The sequence below is a fragment of the Eptesicus fuscus genome, chromosome 6, assembly GCF_027574615.1.
Source record: "Eptesicus fuscus isolate TK198812 chromosome 6, DD_ASM_mEF_20220401, whole genome shotgun sequence".
Classification (NCBI taxonomy): Eukaryota; Metazoa; Chordata; class Mammalia; order Chiroptera; family Vespertilionidae; genus Eptesicus; species Eptesicus fuscus.
Window position 1 is genome coordinate 25,237,184 of NC_072478.1, and position 20,397 is coordinate 25,257,580.

A 20,397-nucleotide genomic window follows, 5' to 3' on the forward strand; every position below is an offset into this window, starting at 1 on the left:
CTTGCCATTGGGCACATCTGTTTTGGTTCTGCTTCCTTATCATCTTCCTGTCTTTTTTAAGTGTTTGGGGAGGAGGGAGGCAGTTTCAATGTGTATTTGATCTACCACCTTCAAAGGAAATCCAGTTTTAGCATCTATAAACGGACACTGTTGTGTTGGGTGGTCTCTGAGGGTTCTCACAGAAATTCTCAACATAGATAACCACAAGGGTATGGTCACAAACGTATAGTGGGAGAAGGCTCTATACCACCACCAAATATAAAAATAGCTGTGTGGGCCATATTCTATTGTTATTACCGTCTCTTCACATATCTGATCTTATTTGTTCTTTACATAACCAATGGTGCTACTATTATCCTTGTCTTACGGATGACACATTGGAAGCCCAAGCACACTCAGCTGGAAAACAGAATTTGAACCCATTTAGAGCAGGATTAAGCTTTTACCTCTCTTCACCCATTACATCATCCCAGCAGCTTGGGTGCTCATTTCAGCCCCGACCCATTGTTATTAGTGCAGTTTCTGGACACTTTCCCCCTCTGTTTATTTAGAGGTACTAAATAAACTCAAAACTGTGTCCCCAGCCCCAGCCAGCCAGGTGGCTCAGTTGGTTGGAGCATCGTTCAGTACACAAAAAGATGAAAAGCGTTGCAAGTTCCATTCCCAGTCAGGGCACATACTTAAGTTGTTGGTATGGAAGGTAGCTGATCAATGTTTCTCTCTCTCTCTCTCATCAATAAACATATGCTCAGGTGAGGATTTAAAAAAATTTTTTTAGCAACAAAAAAAAGACTGTGTCCTGTCCTAGCCGCTTTGGCTCAGTGGATAGAGCATTAATTAGCTCACAGACTAAAGGATCATGGGTTCAACTCCAGTCAAGGGCATGTACCTCAATTGCAGGCTTGATCCCCAGCCCTGGTTGGGGCATGTGCAGGAGGCAAAAATCAATGTGTCTCTCACATCAATGTTTCTCTCTCTCTCTGCCTCTCCCCTCCCTTCCACTCTCTCTACAAAAATCAATGGGAAAATGCCTTTCAGTGAGGATTAACAACAACAACAACAACAACAAAAGACTGTGTCCTCAGTGTAAGAAGGGAAAAGTGTGTTAGAAAAGGTGTGGGCTCTGGAGTCTGGCTGTGCTGACTCAGGTAAGTCACTTGACCTCTCTGAGCCTCGGTTTGTGATGAGTGCAAATGGTGACATTGCTTGTGCCAGACACATAGCAGGTGCTCCCTAAGCTTTCCTTGGAGGAAAGCAGACTAGAGTAGTGATGGGGGAATCATGAGCATTGATGCGTCAAGTTCCAAAAGTGTTTTTTGGGCCAGAGGGAGGAGAAGATTTTCATGGGCACAAAGAGAAAATGAATTCCAACATGGAAAGGTTCCGTGAGGTTGGATAATAGCTCCATTCCAGAAGGGCTTTCTTAACCTTGACAGCTTACCCAGCCTCACAGGGCTGACTTTAGAGTGAATGATCTCCCTGTCATGCAGAGAAAACAAGCAGAGCTTTGATTGCCACTGGTCAGGGAGGCTGAAGAGGCTGATGGGGCTAAATTTGACTGGGCCATCTTTGGGGGATACCCTTTATCTGTTTCCTCACCCACTGGATGCTGTTTCACAAGGAGCGTTCCCTATCTCACCGCCCTCCATTAGCACGGCCTTTCTGTGACCACAGAAAGACCCAGCCCAACCCAACCCAACCCTCACTGTGTCTTCTCTAAATAAACTCGGGCAGCGGAGCTATCTACTTCGCCATCTCCCTAGAGGTGTGGGAGGTGGTGGTTAGAGGACCTCTGGCCAAGCCACAGAGAGGAGTGACTCAAGCAGAGAGACAGTCTGTCCCTCCTCTATCTGACCATCACCCCATGCACAAACTTCTTCCTTGGGCAACTGCTGGTTTTGAATTGGCGTAACAGAACCCTGTTCTGTGTCTCCCTTCCTTTCCAGCCCAGCTGGACCCTGGTCCAGTCATCTCTGGGCTTGCCTGCCACCCCATGATGTCTTCCAGAGCCAGGTTGGTGCCTCCCATGCATTGGCCCCAGGGCTCTGACATGTGCCTTGGACCTCCATGCTGATTCACATCAACGCCTGGGCTCTGGTCAGCATCCTTGAAGTTAGAATGGTGGTCAGTACCCTGTCTGAGGGCCCCCCAGGACGTGGCCAGGCAGGTGTCAGGAGGATGCTGTGGCTACTGGGACAAGGATGCTGAGTGAGAGCTGGTCTGGGGACTTATTTTGGTTGGGGCTTAGATGAGCTGTGTGGGTGGTGAAAGACCCCGGCACAACCCTCTAAGGAAGAGAGAACCCATTCAGGCTCATGACACTCCATTCTCAGGGTCCTGCCCTTGAGCATTACTTTTATCTGCTCATTTGTTCCTTCATTCACATTTCACTCATCCCTTTTTTTAAAAAAATATTTTATTGATTTTTTATAGAGAGGAAGGGAGAAGGATAGAGAGTTAGAAACATCGATGAGAGAGAAACATCATCAGCTGCCTCCTGCACACCTCCTGCTGGGGATGTGCCTGCAACCAAGGTACATGCCCTTGACCGGAATTGAACCTGGGACCCCTCAGTCCACAGGCCGACGCTCTATCCACTGAGCCAAACTGGTTAGGGCATCCTTTTTTAAAATTAAATTTATTATGGTAAAAATGATTGAGGTGACATTTTTATTCAAATACTCGTGCATTCATTGGTTCATGCAAAAACTATTCATGCATTCATTGGCTCATCCAAAAATATTCATGCATTCATTGGTTCATTCTAAAAAAACATTCACGCATCACACACTGGTTTGTCCAAAAAAAAAAAAAATTCATGTAGTATCTTCCTCACTTGTTTATTTTCATCCTCTGTGGGAAGATGGGTGTGAACTGAGCACTGCTTTTAGGAATCTGAGAGTTCACACTTTTATAAGCCTATGCCAGAATTCTAAGGTTCCAATCTGTGTGTGTTTGTGGGGAGGAGTGTTCAGGGCATTGGCTAGGACTAGGAGTTTTCAGCGGAGGTCCAGGCGTGGGTACTGTTTCCCACATGGCGACAGCATTTTTCATTCCCACCAACAGTTCACAAGTGTTCTAATCTCTCCACATCCTGTCCAACACTTGCTGTCTTCTGATAGTTGCATCGGATTTGTTGTGAGGTGGTATCTCACTGTAGCTTTGAATTGCATTTGCCTAATGATTAGTGGTGTTGAACATTTTCCCATTGTCTTACTGGCCATGTGTAAATCTTCTTTGATAAAATGTCTCATCAAGTCCTATACCCACTTTTGAATCAGGTTTTTGTTGCTGTTGTTGAGTTTTAGGAGTTTTCTATATATTCTGGATATTAACCCCTTATGTGATTTGCAAATATTTTCTCCTATTCTGTGGGTTGTCTTTTTTACTTTGTGAATAGTATCTTTGATGCATGAAATTTAAAAATGTTTATGATGTCATATTTGTGTATTTTTCTTTGTTACCTGTAGGCACAATATTATTTCTTTAAAAATCTGTCAGTGAATGAATAGGAAGTTAGATGGATGGGTGAATGAGTGTATGCTAGACAGATGCTTGTATGAATGGATGGGGGATAGGTGGATACTTGAATGAGTGTATGGAGAGATAAGTAAGATGGTGGATGGGTGGATAAATGGACAAATGAGTGGACGGGGAGTTAGTTGGGAGGTTGGTAGAAGAATAGATAAATGTACAGTTGAGTGAGTGGATGAGTAAATAGATGACCTTATGAATGGATGGGCAGGCATTAAACTGGTCACAGGTGGAGACCTTGGTATACAAATGGGCACAGTTCAGATAAATTGTGAGTTATTTTCTAACCCCGACTTGACTTAGATTAACTCTGTGGACAATTATTCTCTCTTTCTAGGTTCAGGCTTTCTTCTGCTTCCTCCAGAGCCTCTAAGCATCTCACCCTGGAGCTCAGGTTGAACTGTGCCCTTGGTTTGTCTGCTGACCTTCTCAGGGGTAAGAACGTTGGGGAAGGAACCCTCCCAAAGGTTATAGTGCCCACTGCCCTCCCCACCCATGACTGTGGTCGCCTTTCCCAGAAGAGTGGCTTCTCTCTCGCGGCCTCATCCACGCCTCCATCAGGCATCAAACCATCCCAGGAGCTCCCATTCTCTCAAATTCACCTCTCTCTGCCCCCACACTGGTCTCCGGACAAATTCCCATTGCACCTGCACCCCTCCCGCACGGGGGAAGGTGGAGGGTAAATGAGAGGGAGGGGTCCTCCGGGTCAGCCTCCTGCTGCCAGGCCAAGACCTCTTCCCTGTTCCTCAGGTCCCACAGGTAGCCATGGATTTGGGTCTCTTGGGCCTGCCAGATGCACTCCAAGGTTGCAGCAAGATCCTGCAGGGAGCGCGGGGCAGGGGCCCGGCCTTGCGCAGGCAGCGCGAGTTCCTGCCGGCAGAGAAGAAGGACACGGTTTACTGGGAGAAGCGGCGGAAGAACAACGAAGCAGCCAAGAGATCCCGGGAGAAGCGGCGCCTCAATGACCAGGCCCTGGAGGGCAGGCTGGCCGCAGTGCTCCAGGAGAACGCTCTGCTCAGGGCTGAGCTGAGGGCGCTCAAGCGTCACCTTGGCCTCCTGTCCCCCGCTGGCACCGCCCGGAGCCTGCCCTTGCAGGCTCTGCTGTGGACGTCCCCCTGGACGGAACACGCCCTCCCCGAGGCTGGACCACTCCCAGCTCTGCCTGGCTCGCATGGCTGCGTCTTGAGGCCGTGCTGCCTGGACGCTGGGGTTCCAGGATGCCAGGCCTGCCAAGTGGCTCACAGGTGGACTGGCCTGGCCACTTCCTCCAGGTTCCCCCAGGACCCTGCCCCCACTGACCCCAAGAGAATGGATGTGGATGTGGCCTTGCAAGCTGCTGTCCCAGCCAAGACCTTCTTCAGCTGTCACATCCTGGGTGGGCATGGGGGACCCAGACCTGAGCTCTGGCCCTGCTGGGGGCTATGGTCTCCTGTGCAAACTGGTTGCCAGGCCTCGGGGGCCTCAGAGGTGTTACTGACACCCACTGCTGATCCCATGGGGTTGCCATCTGGGATGGCCAGCTCCGCCCCAGGGAACCATCCCGGGTGTCTGGCTCAGCCCTCCCTGCCCCATAAACTGCGCATCAAGTCCCGAGCCTATGGCAGAGCACCTGGAGGCTGCAAGGGGGGCCAGGGACCCCTCTGAGGGCTTCCCCTGGGCAGGGCCAGGACTGCAAAGTGGGTGGAGGGTGGGGCTGAGCATGGGTTATCTGGGGGGGATGAGTGGCTTGGCCTTGACCCGGCTCCTAGTACTGGGCAAGGCCTGTGAGAAGCAGGGGTGAGGGGCTGGTGGGGGAGTCTACTTCTCAGTGACCAGGCCTCTAGAAGGAGGTATGGGGTTCTATCTTGGATCATACCATGGCTCCTGTCCTGTGTAAAATATGTGCTTTGGGTAATTACCTTTTCCTTCCTTTCTTCCTTCCTTCCTTCCTTCCTTCCTTCCTTCCTTCCTTCCTTCCTTCCTCCTTCCCTTTCATCTATCCATCCATCCATTTGTCTGCTCTTCCATTCATTTACCAGTATTCATTTAATCGCTCATTTTTGTACTCACTTGTTTATCATTTGTTCATTGATTCATTCTCTCATTTATTTACAATTCACTTGTCCCCACACCCACCCACTTATGATCTTGGTGCTCCTCCCTCTGTGCTCAGCGTAGTGACAAGTAGGAAGACACCCTCCTGGCTTTGGGGTTCCGTTCTGGGCGTGGTGATGGTGGTTTGGGGACAAATACACCGAGGACCATGCCGAAGGAGGAAGGAATGTCTCAAGATGTCCCAATGCTCCTATTTTTGTGTTCTCTTGGCGGTTCGCTTACCACCTGCTTTGGGGATCAATTTACCTACTCCAGTGGCTGCCTCTGTGTCCTGGGTCAGGACTGTGAGTCACCGGAAGAGGTCGGCAGTGTCTGAGGGGGCAGTTTCCTCTCTCCCGGCTGCTTACTGCCCAGCACACACGCTCCTGCTGGGAGAGAGAAGGGCCCCCACTCTTCAGGAAAGGTTTCCCAGGGACCCCGAAGACCCAGAGCTCATCAAAGCCTTATCCCAACTCAGTTTCTCACTCAGGCCCCATCTATTTAAAACAACAGCAACAAACCATATAGTTTTAAAGCTCTTATTAGATTCTGGATTTAAAAAAAAGACCCAACTCCAATTATGGGCAGAGTTGTGGGAGGTCCTCTAGGCTGATGCCGTCGCTGAGCCCTGAACACCCTGGTCAGCTGGCTCGCTGGCCTCAGGTGCCCCCCTACCAAGCGCAGGCCTCCAAGGGTTTATCACAATCACAAATGTGTGCAGCCCAGGAGCCCTGCTCCTGCTGGGCAGTGCAGGGAGCCCCGCACAGCATGGCCCCGCCCTCCTCCGCCAGCTCACCATTTGTTCCGGTTCTTCACCTGGTGCTCAGCCCTCCAGCTGGAGCAGAAAACAAGCTCCCGTTGAGGATGCTGATGAGGCCACATTTCTGTTTTGCCTATGAGGATTCACAGAGACAAGGATTCCTAGTGGTCGCAGCTGCAGCAGTCAGACATGGGGGGTGGGGGAGGGGAAGGATCAGCCAGCACCTGCCCTTCCAAACACCTATGCTGCCAGCTCAGGCTCTGCCCCTGGACACAGGTGGGTGGGGAGTCCCCAGCGCCCTGCCTTCTCCCCACCTTTAAGCTTGGCTTAGAGCCTCACATCCCCCAAGAGAGTCATGGGGAGGCAGGAAGGAGCGCTGCCTGAATGAGGCAACGCTGGCCTGTCTCTCCCCAGCCGGCTCTCACAGCTGCGAGGGGTAGACTGAGGTTGCCTAGGAGCCAACTCTCAACACAAAGATGCTACACATCCGCTGTGGCTGGTCCTTCGGAAGCCTCTAATGCAGCTCTGCTGCTGACTGAGGGGAGAGTTAAACCCTAAGGGGAGAGGAGAGGAGGGAGCGGGTGCAGCTGAGTAGCATCCGCTGCTGGGAGATGTGGGTGGCTTGGTGCTTTTGGTGATGCCACCCAGCCAAGTGTGTCCAAGGTGTCTGAGGTGTCTGGGCACAGCACACTCACACCCCACGGACTCAGGGGAGTGAGCGCTGGCCACCTTGGGGTCACACTCACCCCCTTTGACCTTCCAGCACCAGTTGCAAAAGGCCAGAGAATTGTCTGCCTAAAGCAAATCATAGAATTTCCCCAGCGTCTATTGATGAGTGGCCGCCCAGTCTAGGGATGGAGAACTCACTGCCTGCAAAACCCTGACACCATTCCTTTTCTAGAGTAAAAACCTGCTTCTTGCCCACTTCTACCTCTAATCCCGCTCTTACCCCAGGGGTCACTCAGAACCCCCTCCCTCACCCCTCCTCTGTTTGGAAGCAGCTGGGGTGGTGGAAGGAGACTCTGGTTTTTCCTTGGAAAGTAGAGATCACCACACTTGCTCAGATGGTTTGAGAATATGAAATCTCATTTACTGTGTGTATAACACTTCAGACCCAGCAAATGTCGAACAAATGTCAACTCCCCTCTCTTCCCTTCCTTCTTAGGAAGCGCTCAGCTGCCCAGCCCCAGAGCAGTGCAATCATCAGGGGAAATGTACTCTCATTCTTCAAAATTCCCTTCGTCTGGCCTGCTCTTGTTATTATTGTCAGTGGTGTTTAAATATGATGACTCTTGGAACTGAATACTAATCATTTCTTATTCATCAAATACATATATTTCATCAAGAAATATTTTTTGAGCTTCCAGAATGTGTCAAACAGGAAATGGATAAGGAAGGACGTGCTCCAGACTGAGGAGTTTGCAAAAGGAAACTTGTCCGAGTATCTAGAACATTCACTCTAGACATGCTGATTACTCTCCTGTGTTGGGCTCTGTGTCCCCTGCCCAAAGCTAATAGACTGCTGGCCGCCTTCCATGTGGCTGCCTGGCAGCTGCTGAAAGGACTCCAGTGCCATGCCCCACCCTGCAGTATCCACGGGCCCCTCAGGTTATGTCTGTCACAACCATGATTGACTTGGGGACTACGTTTTAAGACATTGTGCAACCATGTGTTCCATTTCCTCTTCCTCACATCCTTGAAGGCCGGTGAGATCTCTTTGGCTGTGAATACATGACCTTTCTTCCTGCTTTGGGTCTTTCTAGCCATTGTAAAGGGTGCAATAAACCCTGAATGGAAGTCTGCACCATCGCTGGTGATGCCAGGGGCAGACAGGAAATGAGCTGAAGGTGCTGATGAGGCCACATTCTCTGTCTTGTCTATAAGGATTCAGAGACATCCTGGCTGAATCCTGTGTTCCCTGGATTCTTGCTACTCAAATCATGGTCACAGACCAGCAGCCGCAGCCTCACCTGGGAGCTTGTTAGGAGTGAAGAATCTCAGGCCCCACTTGGGACTGGTGAATCAGAACCTGCCTTTTACTAAAATCCCCGGGAGATCCATATGCACAGTAGAGTTTGAGAAGCATCAGTTCAGAGCAGGGCTGGGAAACTTTTCCTGTATGGGGGTCAGAAAGTGAATATGTTTTTGCTCTGTGGGACAGACAGCCACTGTTGTATCTACTTCACTCTGTCATAGTTGCTTGAAAGCCATAGACAATGTGGAAACAAGTGGATGGAGCTGTGTTTCAATAAAATTTATTTCCCAAAACACGTGTGGCCGGAATTGGCCTGTAGGACAAAGTTGGCTGATGGTGTATACACATGAGTAGAATCACAGATCCTAAGAGATACCTGTCCTCAACCTGGATATTGCCAAAGTGTTCCACACAGTGGTATTTCCAATTTATAGTCCCTCGTAAAAGAAGTTTAAGTTCTGCCAACAGTTGGTTTTGATGGACTGTTTGACTTTTGACAATCCGGTGTGTAAAATGATTTTAACCTGTTGAACATCTTTGCCAAAATCGGTTGGCCACTTGAGTTTCCTCATCTATAATTGCCTGTTCTGCTGGGATATTTACCTTTTTCTTATTGATTTCTCAGAGATCTTTATATATTCTAGATATATATCCTTTGTCACTTATGAACATCATTTTTTACTTGTCTTTTCATTTTATTCCTTCCTGTTGTGTTTTGTTGTACAAAAGTTGGAAAATCAGATATAGCCAAATTTATCAATCTTTTATGATTTGTATAGTTTTGTTTTGCTTAAGAATCCTTCCATGTCTCAAAGTCATAAAGATAGCCTCCTAAATGTTTCTATAAATGTTTTAAAGTTTTGCTTTTCACATTTAGGCATTTCACATTTCCGTCTCTCTTTTATTCTATTGTATGAAGTGTCATTATTCAAACTTCCTTGATCAAAAGAATCACCTAGAGATACTTGTTTAATTACAGACCTCCTGAATTCAGACTTTCTAGGACTTGAAATATGCACTTTTTACTACCAACCAGGATATTTTTATAATCCTGGTTGGTAAAAGTTGGCTTAGTGTTTAGCAGATGGTTTAGGTGCTGGGCAGGACCAGCATTCCACCTGGCTTCACGGTCTTGCACACATCACTGAGTCTCCCTTGAGAGACTTCTTACGAAGAGTAAATGAGAAGAAGTACATAAATGGCTTGGCACAGGGCCTTTCCCTGTGAACTGGGTTGCTTTATTATCATGGTAAATGTAATCCTATTTCCCTTTTTGCTTTGGCTACCAGGGGACTCAGAGCTACATTTCTGGCTCAACCGTAATAGCAATTCATTCATTTATTCTAAAAATTCCTTTATTCACTTAGGAAATATTTATTGATCATATATTGTGTCTCAGACACTGAGGAAAGAACAGTGAACTAAATAGATGTGACTCCTGCCTCTGTGGAGCTTACAGCCAAGTGGAGGAGACAGATAGAAAAAAAGCATAATAGAATCTGTGGTGGTAAGTGTCACGGAGAATAAAGAAGTAGGGGACACGGGAGAGGTAATGGTGGGTGGGTTATAAGAATTAAAATAAAAAGGTCAGGAAGGGCCTTGCTGAGAAGGTGACATTTGAACAGAGACTTGAGGGAGTGAAGAATGTGCTGGAGGAAGAGGACTCAGTAGGAAGAGAGAACAGTCTCTGTAAAGTGCCCGACGAGTTGGAGAAACATGGAGGAGGCCCTTCTGGCTGGGGAGAGAGGGAGGAGGTAAAGACAGGGAGGTGATAGGGGGCAGGTCATGCAGGGCCGTGGGTCCAGGGGAGGACTCTGTCTTCCTGTTTGAGTGAGATGGGGGTGCCGGGGAGTTTCTGAGCATATTTCTCCTGTAACTGTCCCTTCCCTCCCCCCACACTCTATCCTGTGTGTGTGAGACTGAGTGAAAAATAAGTAAACGCACCCCACAAGCACAGAGAGTTGGCTCATCATCTGAGGAAGGGGGTGACTGACCACAGTGTTGCTGTAACTCTCTCCCCACAGGCTACCCACAGGCCCCTGAGCAAAATGCTCATCCAGTCCCTGCCTCTGACTCTGTCTGAGATATGAGGGAGGGGCAGGTAAAGCTGCTCCATGAAGTGGAATCATGGAAGGAAAAGGCCGATGTTTCTCTTTTCTTCTTTATAAAGCCCCCTTTCACTAAACAGCCATTTTGGACAAGCGTGGGAGGGTGGGTTCAGCTAAACAGGAAGAGCTGGAGATGAGCTGGAGATAAGGCAGCTCCAGCCTGTGGCAGTGGGGAGGACAGCCTGAAAGACCACAGGGTGAGAAGGAGGTAGAGAATTATGCCTGCCACACAGTTACTGTGAACACCAAGGTCTGTCTGTCACCCGGGACAAGTGGCCCCCTTTCCCGCCACCTGGTCTGGGCCAGTGCCTGTGCCTTGGATTTTGTTTCATCCTCTGCAAAAGGCTTCATTATAATTATCCTCATTAATAGGTGGGTAAACTGAGGCTCAGAGCAGTTACATACCTTGCCTAACATCACAGAGCCAGCGGCAAATGAGCTCTTTCCTTCCTCATTACTGCCAACTTTCTCTTCCTTGAACTGCTTCTCGGCCTCATTTTCTTGCTTGCTGTTCCCTCTGCTGCAGTGCTTTTCCTCCCGTCTTTTTTGTTTTAATTTTTAAAAATTATTTTTATTTAAGTATAGTTGGTATACAATAGACTATAAGTTATATTAGTTTCAGGTGCAATTAGAGATTAGATATTTTTATACCTTACAATGTGATCACCCCACTAAGTCTAGTAATCCTGTGTCAACATCCTCAGCCTTTACATGAGTCTCCTTTTCCATATTCAGGTCTTGGCTCACATGCTACTTTCTAAGGAAAGGCTTTCCATGAACATCCGCTGTAAAATACTTGTGGTTATTTATGCTGGTGCTACACATAGTAGTTGTTCAATAAATATTTGTTGAATAAATAAACGAGTTGGGTATGAACCGTTGGTCTTCCGAGTAACGACTTTGACAGCAGTTAAATCCTGTGTCCCCAGGATCGGTAGTCTGTCTCCACCTCGAGGATGAAGATATCACAGGATCAGGGAGCCTGTCCCTCCGGTGCAGGAGCCCTGGTGATTGGTACAGGACCCGTCACACAGTAGGTGTGCCCTAAATGTTGTTGAATTGTATCTGAGATTCGACAAAGAACCCGAGACCACATGATGGGACAGAGGGAGACAAGGAAGAAGGAGGGTGTTACATGGGTCCTTCATTCATTCCTCATTCATTCTTTCATTTATTCACAACTTTCTGAGAGAATGAAACCAATTCCTTGCCCTCCTGAGCCTATGCTTTAAGACAGAGATGGATAACCACTGAGTGGACAGATATGTCAGGGTCATGTCATATGCTGCTGAGAGACATGAGTTTATGAAGCAGAGGGCTGGGACAGTGGTCGGCAAACCGCGGCTCTTGAGCCACATTCGGCTCTTTGGCCCTTTGAGTGTGGCTCTTCCACAAAATACCACGGCCTGGGCGAGTCTATTTTGAAAAGAGTGGCATTAGAAGAAGTTTAAGTTTAAAAAATTTGGCTCTCAAAAGAAATTTCAATCGTTTTACTGTTGATATTTGGCTCTGTTGACTAATGAGTTTGCCGACCACTGGGCTGGGGCATTCAGGGACGGGTGAGGTCAAGGAAGGTCCCTCGAGGCAGAAACATTTGAACCAAGACCTGGCAAACATGAGTGAAAGAAGCCAGTGATAAAAGGCCATATGAGGCCTGATTCCACTTCTATGAACTATTCGGAAGAGACAAATCCACACAGAGAGAAAGCAGGTGGGTGGTTGTGGGGGCTGGAGGAAGGGGCATGATTGCTAAATCGGTCCTGAGTTTCCTTTTGGGGTGAGATGTTTTGGAGCTAGATATAGGTGGTGGCTGAACAACCTTGTCAATGCACGAAATGCCACTGAATTGTGCACTTTAAAATGTAAACTTTGATATATGATTTAAATGTTAAAAAATGAGTCTGCCATGCACCGAGGACAGGTGGCCATCTGAGAGAGAGATGAGGGAACTAGGCGCAGGGTGCAGAGGAGAGGTGGAAGGAGATGAGCCCCTGCCAGGTCCCAGAGTGGACGCAGGACCTTAAGGGAATGGGGGTGGCTGGAGGGGTGAGGATCACTCACACACACACACACACACACACACACACACACACTCCCACCTGTGCATGTGTGAAATGACACATGCATGTACACATGTGTGCTTGGGACCCGAATGGAAGCATGAAACACACACATGCACACATATGATAGAGCCTGGGTGTGCAAGGGACCCCTTCATATCTCCCCATATGTGGCCCGCAATGCCCTGTCCTGGGGGCTGTAGGCTCAAGGGAGTTGGCGAATGGGAAAGAGGGGAGCCCCCTCTCATAAGCCTACAGGCGTGGAGTCCAAGCTCAGAGCCGGAGTCCCTCATTGCCCGCTCTCTCCCTGCTGCTGTGCAGGTGCCGGGGGCAGCCCCAGCCTCCCCTCCCCCATCATACTGTAAATTCTGAGAAACCCCATCTGTGGTTTGGTCTGGTCCCTCCTCCACTCTCTGGCTGGGCTGTCCTGGCCACTGTCTTCCTGTCTTGGGGCCTGGGTGGGAGGTGTGAAAGGGACAAAGGATACACTTGCCCCCCCTCCAAGCCTGGTTCCCCAGACACAGGGGAGAAGGCTCTGCACTGCTTCTGAGGCCTTTGTATCACTTATCTGGGTCTCAGTTTCCCTCCTACAGAATAAAGATAATAGTTCCTTCCAGGCACTTAGCGTAGCCTCTGGCAGGTAGGAGGCCCTGATTCATGCTGCTGCTATTTTTACCCACTTCCTGCCTCTTGCTTTCCCTTGCTCCAGCCTCCACACCTTTACCCTTGCCATGCCTCCACCCAGAATGCCCTCACTCCTGTCCCCTGTCAAACTCAGGAGTCACTCAAATCCCATTTCCTCAGGAAGCAGGGGAGAGCAGTGGGACCAGCTGGTGTGAGAGGCAGGGAACATGGGTTCAAATTCCAGCTCTGGCCTGGACACACTGGACAGCCTCAGACAGGGCACTGAGAGGCTCTGTGCCTCAGTTTCCCCAGTCAGGCTCTGATGTTCTATGATTCTAAGCCTCCCTGATGGAAGAGTATCCTGGGGTCCTCACCACACACACACAGTGCCCCAATCTTACTCTCCCCTCCTCATCTGAGCCTCCTTCCTTGGCTGTTCTTGCCACAAACTACAAAATTCTTGGAACTGATTGTGCCCAAGGTTTGGGGACCTCCAGAGACCCACCACTAACTCTCATGCTTCTGCCCCCTTGCCCTCCAAAATGCAGTTTGAATCCGCCCACTTCCCACTTGGGCTGCCAGCTCTCTCCTCAGCCCCCTCCCCCCAGCCCCCCAATTCAGAGGGTTGCCCTCACCAGGCCCTTTCCCTGCTCTCAGCCCTCCCATGGCTCCCTCTCGCTTCTTGAAAAAGTCCAAAATACTCCCTGTGGCTGTGAATAAAGTACCAAGTGGACTTAGTCAGGAGAGCCTCAGTCAGAGGGTTTCTGTCAGGGCAGAGGAAAGGGCTGTGCCACAGCCAGAGCTCTGACAGGAGGCCTGCCGCCCTCTCCAGAGTTAGGGCCAAAAGCCCTTTTTATTTGTTTATTTTAATAGAGAGGAGGGGACAAGGCTGGAAAGAACCAGGTGTGGAAGGTGGGATAAAGGATGGGGACAGGGGATGGGGAATGGGACAGTGATCAAAGGATGTTCACCCCTGGACTGCCTGTCCTCAGGAGGGGCTGTCTGCTGTCTGAGGTGGGGGGTGGGGGTGCTAAGTTCAGAAGTCTGGAGGAAGGAGAGGAGCTTAACCAAAGCTCAGTTAGCAAGCATTTTGTTCTGATTGGTCAGTGGGGACAAGCAGTTCAGCTAATCAGTTATGAGGCAAAGAATGGGAATTTTGAGCTGGCCTTGACACAGGTAAACCATGGATGAATGAATCTAACTATTTAATTATTTATCTCTTATCTATCCAGCTATCTATCTATCTATCTACCTATCTATCTAATTTACCTCTATATCACTCTATTACCTATCACTCTATTACCTACCTATTTATCTATCAATTATAATTTAAAAAAATATATTTTTTATTGATTTCAGAGAGGAAAAGAGTGAGGGAGAGAGAGAGAGAGAGAGAGAGAGAGAGAGAGAGAGAGAGAGAGAGAAACATCAATGCTGAGAATATTGATCGGCTGCCTCCTGCACGCCCCCCACTGGGGATTGAGCCCACAACCCAGGCATGTGCCCTTGACCAGAATCGAACTTGGGACACTTCAGTCTGCAAGCCAATGCTCTATCCACTTAACCAAACAAGCCAGGACCATCAATTATAAATTTATAGTTCTATCTCTCTATCTCACTCTATATAATAAAAGACTAATATGCAAATTGACCAAATGGCAGAACAACTGGTTGCTATGACGTTCACTGACCACCAGTGGGCTGATGCTTAATGCAGGAGCTGCCCCCTGGTGGTCAGTGTGCTCCCACAGGGGGAGCGCCGCTCAGCCAGAAGCTGGGCCCACGGCTGGTGAGTGCAGCCGCAGTGGTGGGAGCCTCTCCCACCTCTGCAGCAGTGCCAAGGATGTCCAACTGATGGCTTAGGCTTGCTCCCCATCAGTTGGGCCTAAGCCATCAGTTGGACATCCCCTGAGGGTTCCCAGACTGCGAGAGGGCATAGGCCAGGCTGAGGGACACCCCCCCCCCCAGTGCACGAATTTTGTGCACTGGGCCTCTAGTGTAGAATTAAATGTGTATATAGACAGCTCTATCTATAGATTTATAGATATCCAATAATATTTATATTTAACAACATTTATATTATTAATCTATAGATATAGAGATATATAATTATATCTATATATGATATATCTATAATATCTGTTATATATTACATATCTATATCTGTATCTATATCTATTTATTTATCTATTTATCTATTTGTGTGTGAAGCGGCCAGAATGGGCAGAGAGAGAGAGAAAGAGAGAGGTTTGGAAGGCCCATAAATGAGAGATTGCTGATGAAACAGGGTCACCAAGTTGTGAGATGGGGGAACCTGACCTGACCTAGGAGCCTCGAGGAGGGCACTATAAATGGATATGGGTCCCATGAGGGTGAACTGGAAGCTGGGAGACTGAAAACAGCCCTGATCCACAAGGAGGAACCTACATCCTTTAAGAACAAGGGAAGTCCCTGAATATTTGACTTAAAATATGTTCATTTCTATTAGGAGCCATAAACAGATTTCTCCCCTTGCTGCCCAAGTGGGGCATTAGATTCAGATGGAGGGAATAGCTCATGCAAAGGCCCTGAGGTGAGAGGGAAAGTGCTGACTTCCAGGGACAGAAAGAGGCACGTGGGAATGGTTCGCAGACTGCCAAGGGAGCCATGGAGTTAGCAGGCTTTGGGCCAGTGGTCAATGGGGTTTGGGAGAAACTGTTTAGAACCAGGCATGGGGAGCCATCAAAGGATATTAAACAGGAGAGGGGTGTGGTCAGATTCTCTTTTTGCAGAAAAGATTCACGGGTTTCCCAAATGTGGAACAGACAAGAAAGGTGGGGGGGGAGGGGGGATACTAGGTGCCCATGGAGGGGTGAGGGTCACAACTTGGACTGGGGGGAGGCATGGGGCTGGGGGAAGGGGATAGAAGAGCTGAGGCCCAGGAGGTAAGATGACCCACTTGCAGATAACTGCCAGCCAGGTGGGCTGGGCCCAGCTTTTTCACTCACTGCCCAATGGCTTGGTCATCAGTGGGGCTCTGGGCAAATCAATTAGCCCCTGATCTTGAACTCTGTCACCAGGCCCAGCGTCCCCTCCCTTTACTTTTCCATATCTGGCAGCCACATGTTTCGCACAAAGTTTCAGGAGGCCCAGGTGACAGCTGAGGGTGAGGGGGTAGGTGTGTGTATGTACGTGTATAAGATCCTGCTCAGACCAGAATTCCCTCTCTGTCAGAATGAAACTTGCCCTCCCCTGGGCTGGGTTGAAGCCGCTGTGCTGGGGTGAGACATTGGCCGGGTCCCTCTTGCTCCTGGGGCAGAGGCCTGGGGCAGCTGCAGGTGCCCCACCCCAGTTGGGGGCAGTGGTGTCAGTGATTTCCTGGGTTCCATGGAGACCATGCCCTGTGGCTTCCCCTCTTGAGGAGCCCTGGACCATAGTCTCCAGGAGCCTGATCTTCAGGTCTCTCCCCGCTGGGTCCACCTCCTGCAAACTGGCTCAGCTCCTCCAGCCTCCATGCGTCGGTGTCCATGGGCTGGATTAGGGCCAGCAAGCGAGCAAAATGTAAGGGGAATATTTGTTTCTTTCCTTTTTTAGTTGAAATATATTTGATCTATAACCATGTTTAAATTTAAGGGGTATCACATGTAATTTGACACATTTATATGTTGTCAGATGATTGTCATATTAGGGCAATTAGCACCTCTACCACATTCCATATTATCTTTTCTTTTTAGTGACTTAGCTCTAGTCTCTTAGCTAGCTTGATGACCACAGTACAATACTGTTGTCTTTGTTCACCATGCTGTGCACTTGATCTCCAGGCTTATAAAGGAAATAATATTTCTGTGCGATGACTTGGATTGAGATTGTCTCCATACCATTCAATTCCCCCTTTGAAAGTGTAGGATTCCATGACAGTCCCTTCCCCCAGTTCCTGGCATCAATGCAATACTTTAAAAAGCCAAATTAATCATAAAAATGTCATGATGAACAAGCTGTCAAATTTTAAAATGAAGACAAGTGTTGACACTGCACTTTTGGGCCTCAAATCACTCAGCAAACCTTAATCTCCACCCAGTCTGTGATGTGACTGGTGGAATGACCTGCCTGTCTCAAATAGTCCCTCTCCTGGGTCCCCCAAAGAACAGGGGATTTGAGTCTGGGGCGAGGTCTGGGAGGTGACTTAGTGGGTCCTCTCTCTGCTTAAATCCTTGGGGGAGGGTCTCAGTGGCAGTGGCTGGCTGGTGGACTTTGGATACTATTGCACTCTCTAGTCAAAATAGCAGCACTTACTGTCTACTGAGCAAGTCCATTTTGTTCATCACTCAAAATAGTTTTAAAGAATTTATTTCCTTGTAGTCATCTGCACTATGAAACTTTCAAACAATGCATAAATATACAGGGTAAATGTGAACTACACCCCTCCTTCCAGTCACAGCCCCCAATACAACCACAGTGTGAGATGTGTCCTTCCACACTTCCTAGAGGCCTGTGTGATCTTGCTTAATCTTCATAAAGCCCCCTGAAGTGAGCATTGATAGTGCCCTCATTTTACAGGTGTTGAGTGAAGCTCAGAGAGGTCAGGTCACGTGTCCAAGGTCACACAGCATGTGACGGGGCATGACTCAAATCCAGTCTTCTCTGACTCCAATGCCAGGAGGAAGAGAGGGAGAGGGCTCCCTACTTGGGAGGATTCCTCTCAGCTCAGCCAATGTTGTGGCTCATTCATTCAGTCACTCAGCAAACATTTATTGGGCGTGACTGTGTGCCAGGTGAATGATACACACGGGGGCCCTGCTCTCCCAAAACTCATGGCTGAGACAGGAGACACCATCCATTGACAAGGAATCAAACATACATAAGTCAGATGAGCACAGCTAGGGAGAGGGAAGAAAACAGAGCTGCCATAGTGATGCCAGAAAAACTTAAGTAAACATCCATATTTTAAAAAATACATTCACATGATTCAAAATTCTAATAATTCAGAAGGGCAGGCAGTGAGAATCTCCTGCCCACCTCCATGCCCAGGCCCCTGGTGACTCCCAGTCCTCAATGGGGGTGTTATCACCCCCCAAGAGGGTAAACAATTGTTCTGGTAGTGGGCAAAAAAAAAATGTTTTTATGTATAAAGTGCAGCTATACATAGAATATATAAAAAGATATACAATAGATCTGCAGTATTAAATGTTTATGGGAGGCAATTAGAGGAAATGTCTAAAAATGATTGCTCCTTCATGTGTAATAATGAAATAAATCTTAGAAACTATTATAGAAGCAGCCATTATTCAGGTTTCTTGTGAGATCTTCCAGAAATAGTCTAGGCTCGTGGTTGGCAAACTGCGGCTCACGAGCCACATGTGGCTCTTTGGCCCCTTGAGTGTGGCTCTTCCACAAAATACCACGGCCTGGGAGAGTCTATTTTGAAGAAGTGGCATTAGAAGAAGTTTAAGTTTAAAAAATTTGGCTCGCAAAAGAAATTTCAATCATTGTACTGCTGATATTTGGCTCTGTTGACTAATGAGTTTGCCGACCACTGGTCTAGGCCTTTTCAAAAAATATCTACACATTCATTTGTTCCTGTTTTTACATAAATAATAACATATCATTCCAAGTCTTCTTCTCCTCCTCCTCCTCCCCCTCCTTCTTCTTCTTTTTACTTAAAATATATCTTGGCAATCACTCCATGTCAGTGAACACAGTTTTCTGGTTTCTTTTTCACAGATGTGTAGCCTTCTCTGTGTCTTAATGAAATTTATTTAACCCTTTCTCATGAAAACACATGACATTGTTGTGTGTGCTTCAGTGTTCACTGGATAGCTGCACTTACGTAATTTCACATAAGAGTGATTGTATCTGAAGGAGAAATTCCTGGAGGTGTGATAGCTGTGTGAATTTGTCATTTAAGTAGATATTGCAACTTGTCCTGCATAGGATTTGTACCAATTTCCTTCTTCATCATCATGGTAAGATGCTGCCAATTTTCCCACAGCCTCACCTACATGACGTGTTATGAAACCTTTTGATCTTTGCCAATCTGATGGGTTAAAAATGGTATCACAGTATAGTTTTAATGTTCATTTTCATTATGAGGTTGAGAATCTTCTCCTGTGACTAAGAACCATTTGTTGTTCTTTCTTTGTGAACTCAAGATTTGTATTCTTTGATAACTTTTTCATGACTGTTGTAGTATTTTTCTTATTGATTATTTTCCAAAGGCTCTTTATATATGTTATGGACATTATTCCTTTCTTTTATTATTTATAGTATACTCTGTCATTTTATTTTTTTAATGATTTATTGAATTTATTTTTAATTTGTCCTTTGGCTTGACTTTGTTTAGGGTGATATTTACCTTGCAGATTTTTCTGGATGTTTACATGAAGTCAGTTGTTTTAATCATCCTTTTATAGAAGCAGAGGTTTGTGTCATACTGAGAATGGGGCTACCTTTGATAAGATAAGACATAAGAAGAAGCATTCTGAGTAGAGGAAATAGCAGGGGTAAAGGTCCTGAGGTAGGCAGGGGGCTTGGCATATGTTAGTCAGGGACCTCCAGAGAAACAGAAACAATAAGATGCAGAGAGAAAGAGATAAATCTTAGAAGCTGACAAGTCCAAAATCTGCAGGGTAGGCTGGCAGGCTTGAGACCCAGGAGGAATTGCAGTTGGAATCCAAAGGCAGTCTGCTGGCAGAAGTCCTCCTTCCTGGGGCAAGGTCAGTTTTTGTTTTATTAGGGCCTTCAGCTGACTAGATGAGGCCCACCCACATTGTGGAGGATAATTTGTTTTACTCAAAGTCTACTGATTTAAATGTTAATTCATCTAAAAATATACCTTCACAGCAACACCTAGACAGGCCTTTTATCAAACATTTGGGCACCTGGCATAGTCAAGCAGACACATAAAATTAACCAACACAAGTCTACTTCTTATCACCTCGGCATACACACATCCCCTTAAACCATACTTTGGTGGTACAAAATGTGGGGCCCACGCTTTTGCCATTGCTTCATGACCCAGCAGGACAGAAAGGCACACAGCAAGGCCAAGAAGGTCCCATAATCCACACAAAGAGAGCAGACTCAAGGGATGTGTGTGGGCATGAGGGAGGAAGATCAGGGTCTTTAGTGCTCTCAGTGCTCAGGGTGGGGGTTTGACAGGCAGAGGGTGTAGAGGAGATGTGATTTCTAACAGCATACTTGAGGTAGTGAGCTCCCCATTATGGGAATATGCAGATATGATGGCACAAGACCTGAGGGTTGTAGAGGAAATTTCTACCCTCGATA

At 47.6% G+C, this 20,397-nt stretch overlaps 1 protein-coding gene across 1 annotated transcript; it reads left to right on the top strand.

Annotated features, from left to right (window-relative positions):
• The first annotated feature begins 4,299 nt into the window (after window positions 1-4,299).
• On the top strand, window positions 4,300-5,178 carry NFILZ (NFIL3 like basic leucine zipper). Its single transcript, XM_028137197.2, has one exon. It carries the CDS (start codon window positions 4,300-4,302, stop codon window positions 5,176-5,178), a length of 879 nt encoding a protein of 292 aa, XP_027992998.2.
• The last annotated feature ends 15,219 nt before the right edge of the window (window positions 5,179-20,397 follow it).

Coding starts and splice junctions, on each gene's coding strand:
- NFILZ (XM_028137197.2), top strand. CDS start 4,300: ATGGATTTGGGTCTCTTGGGCCTGCCAGATGCACTCCAAGGTTGCAGC.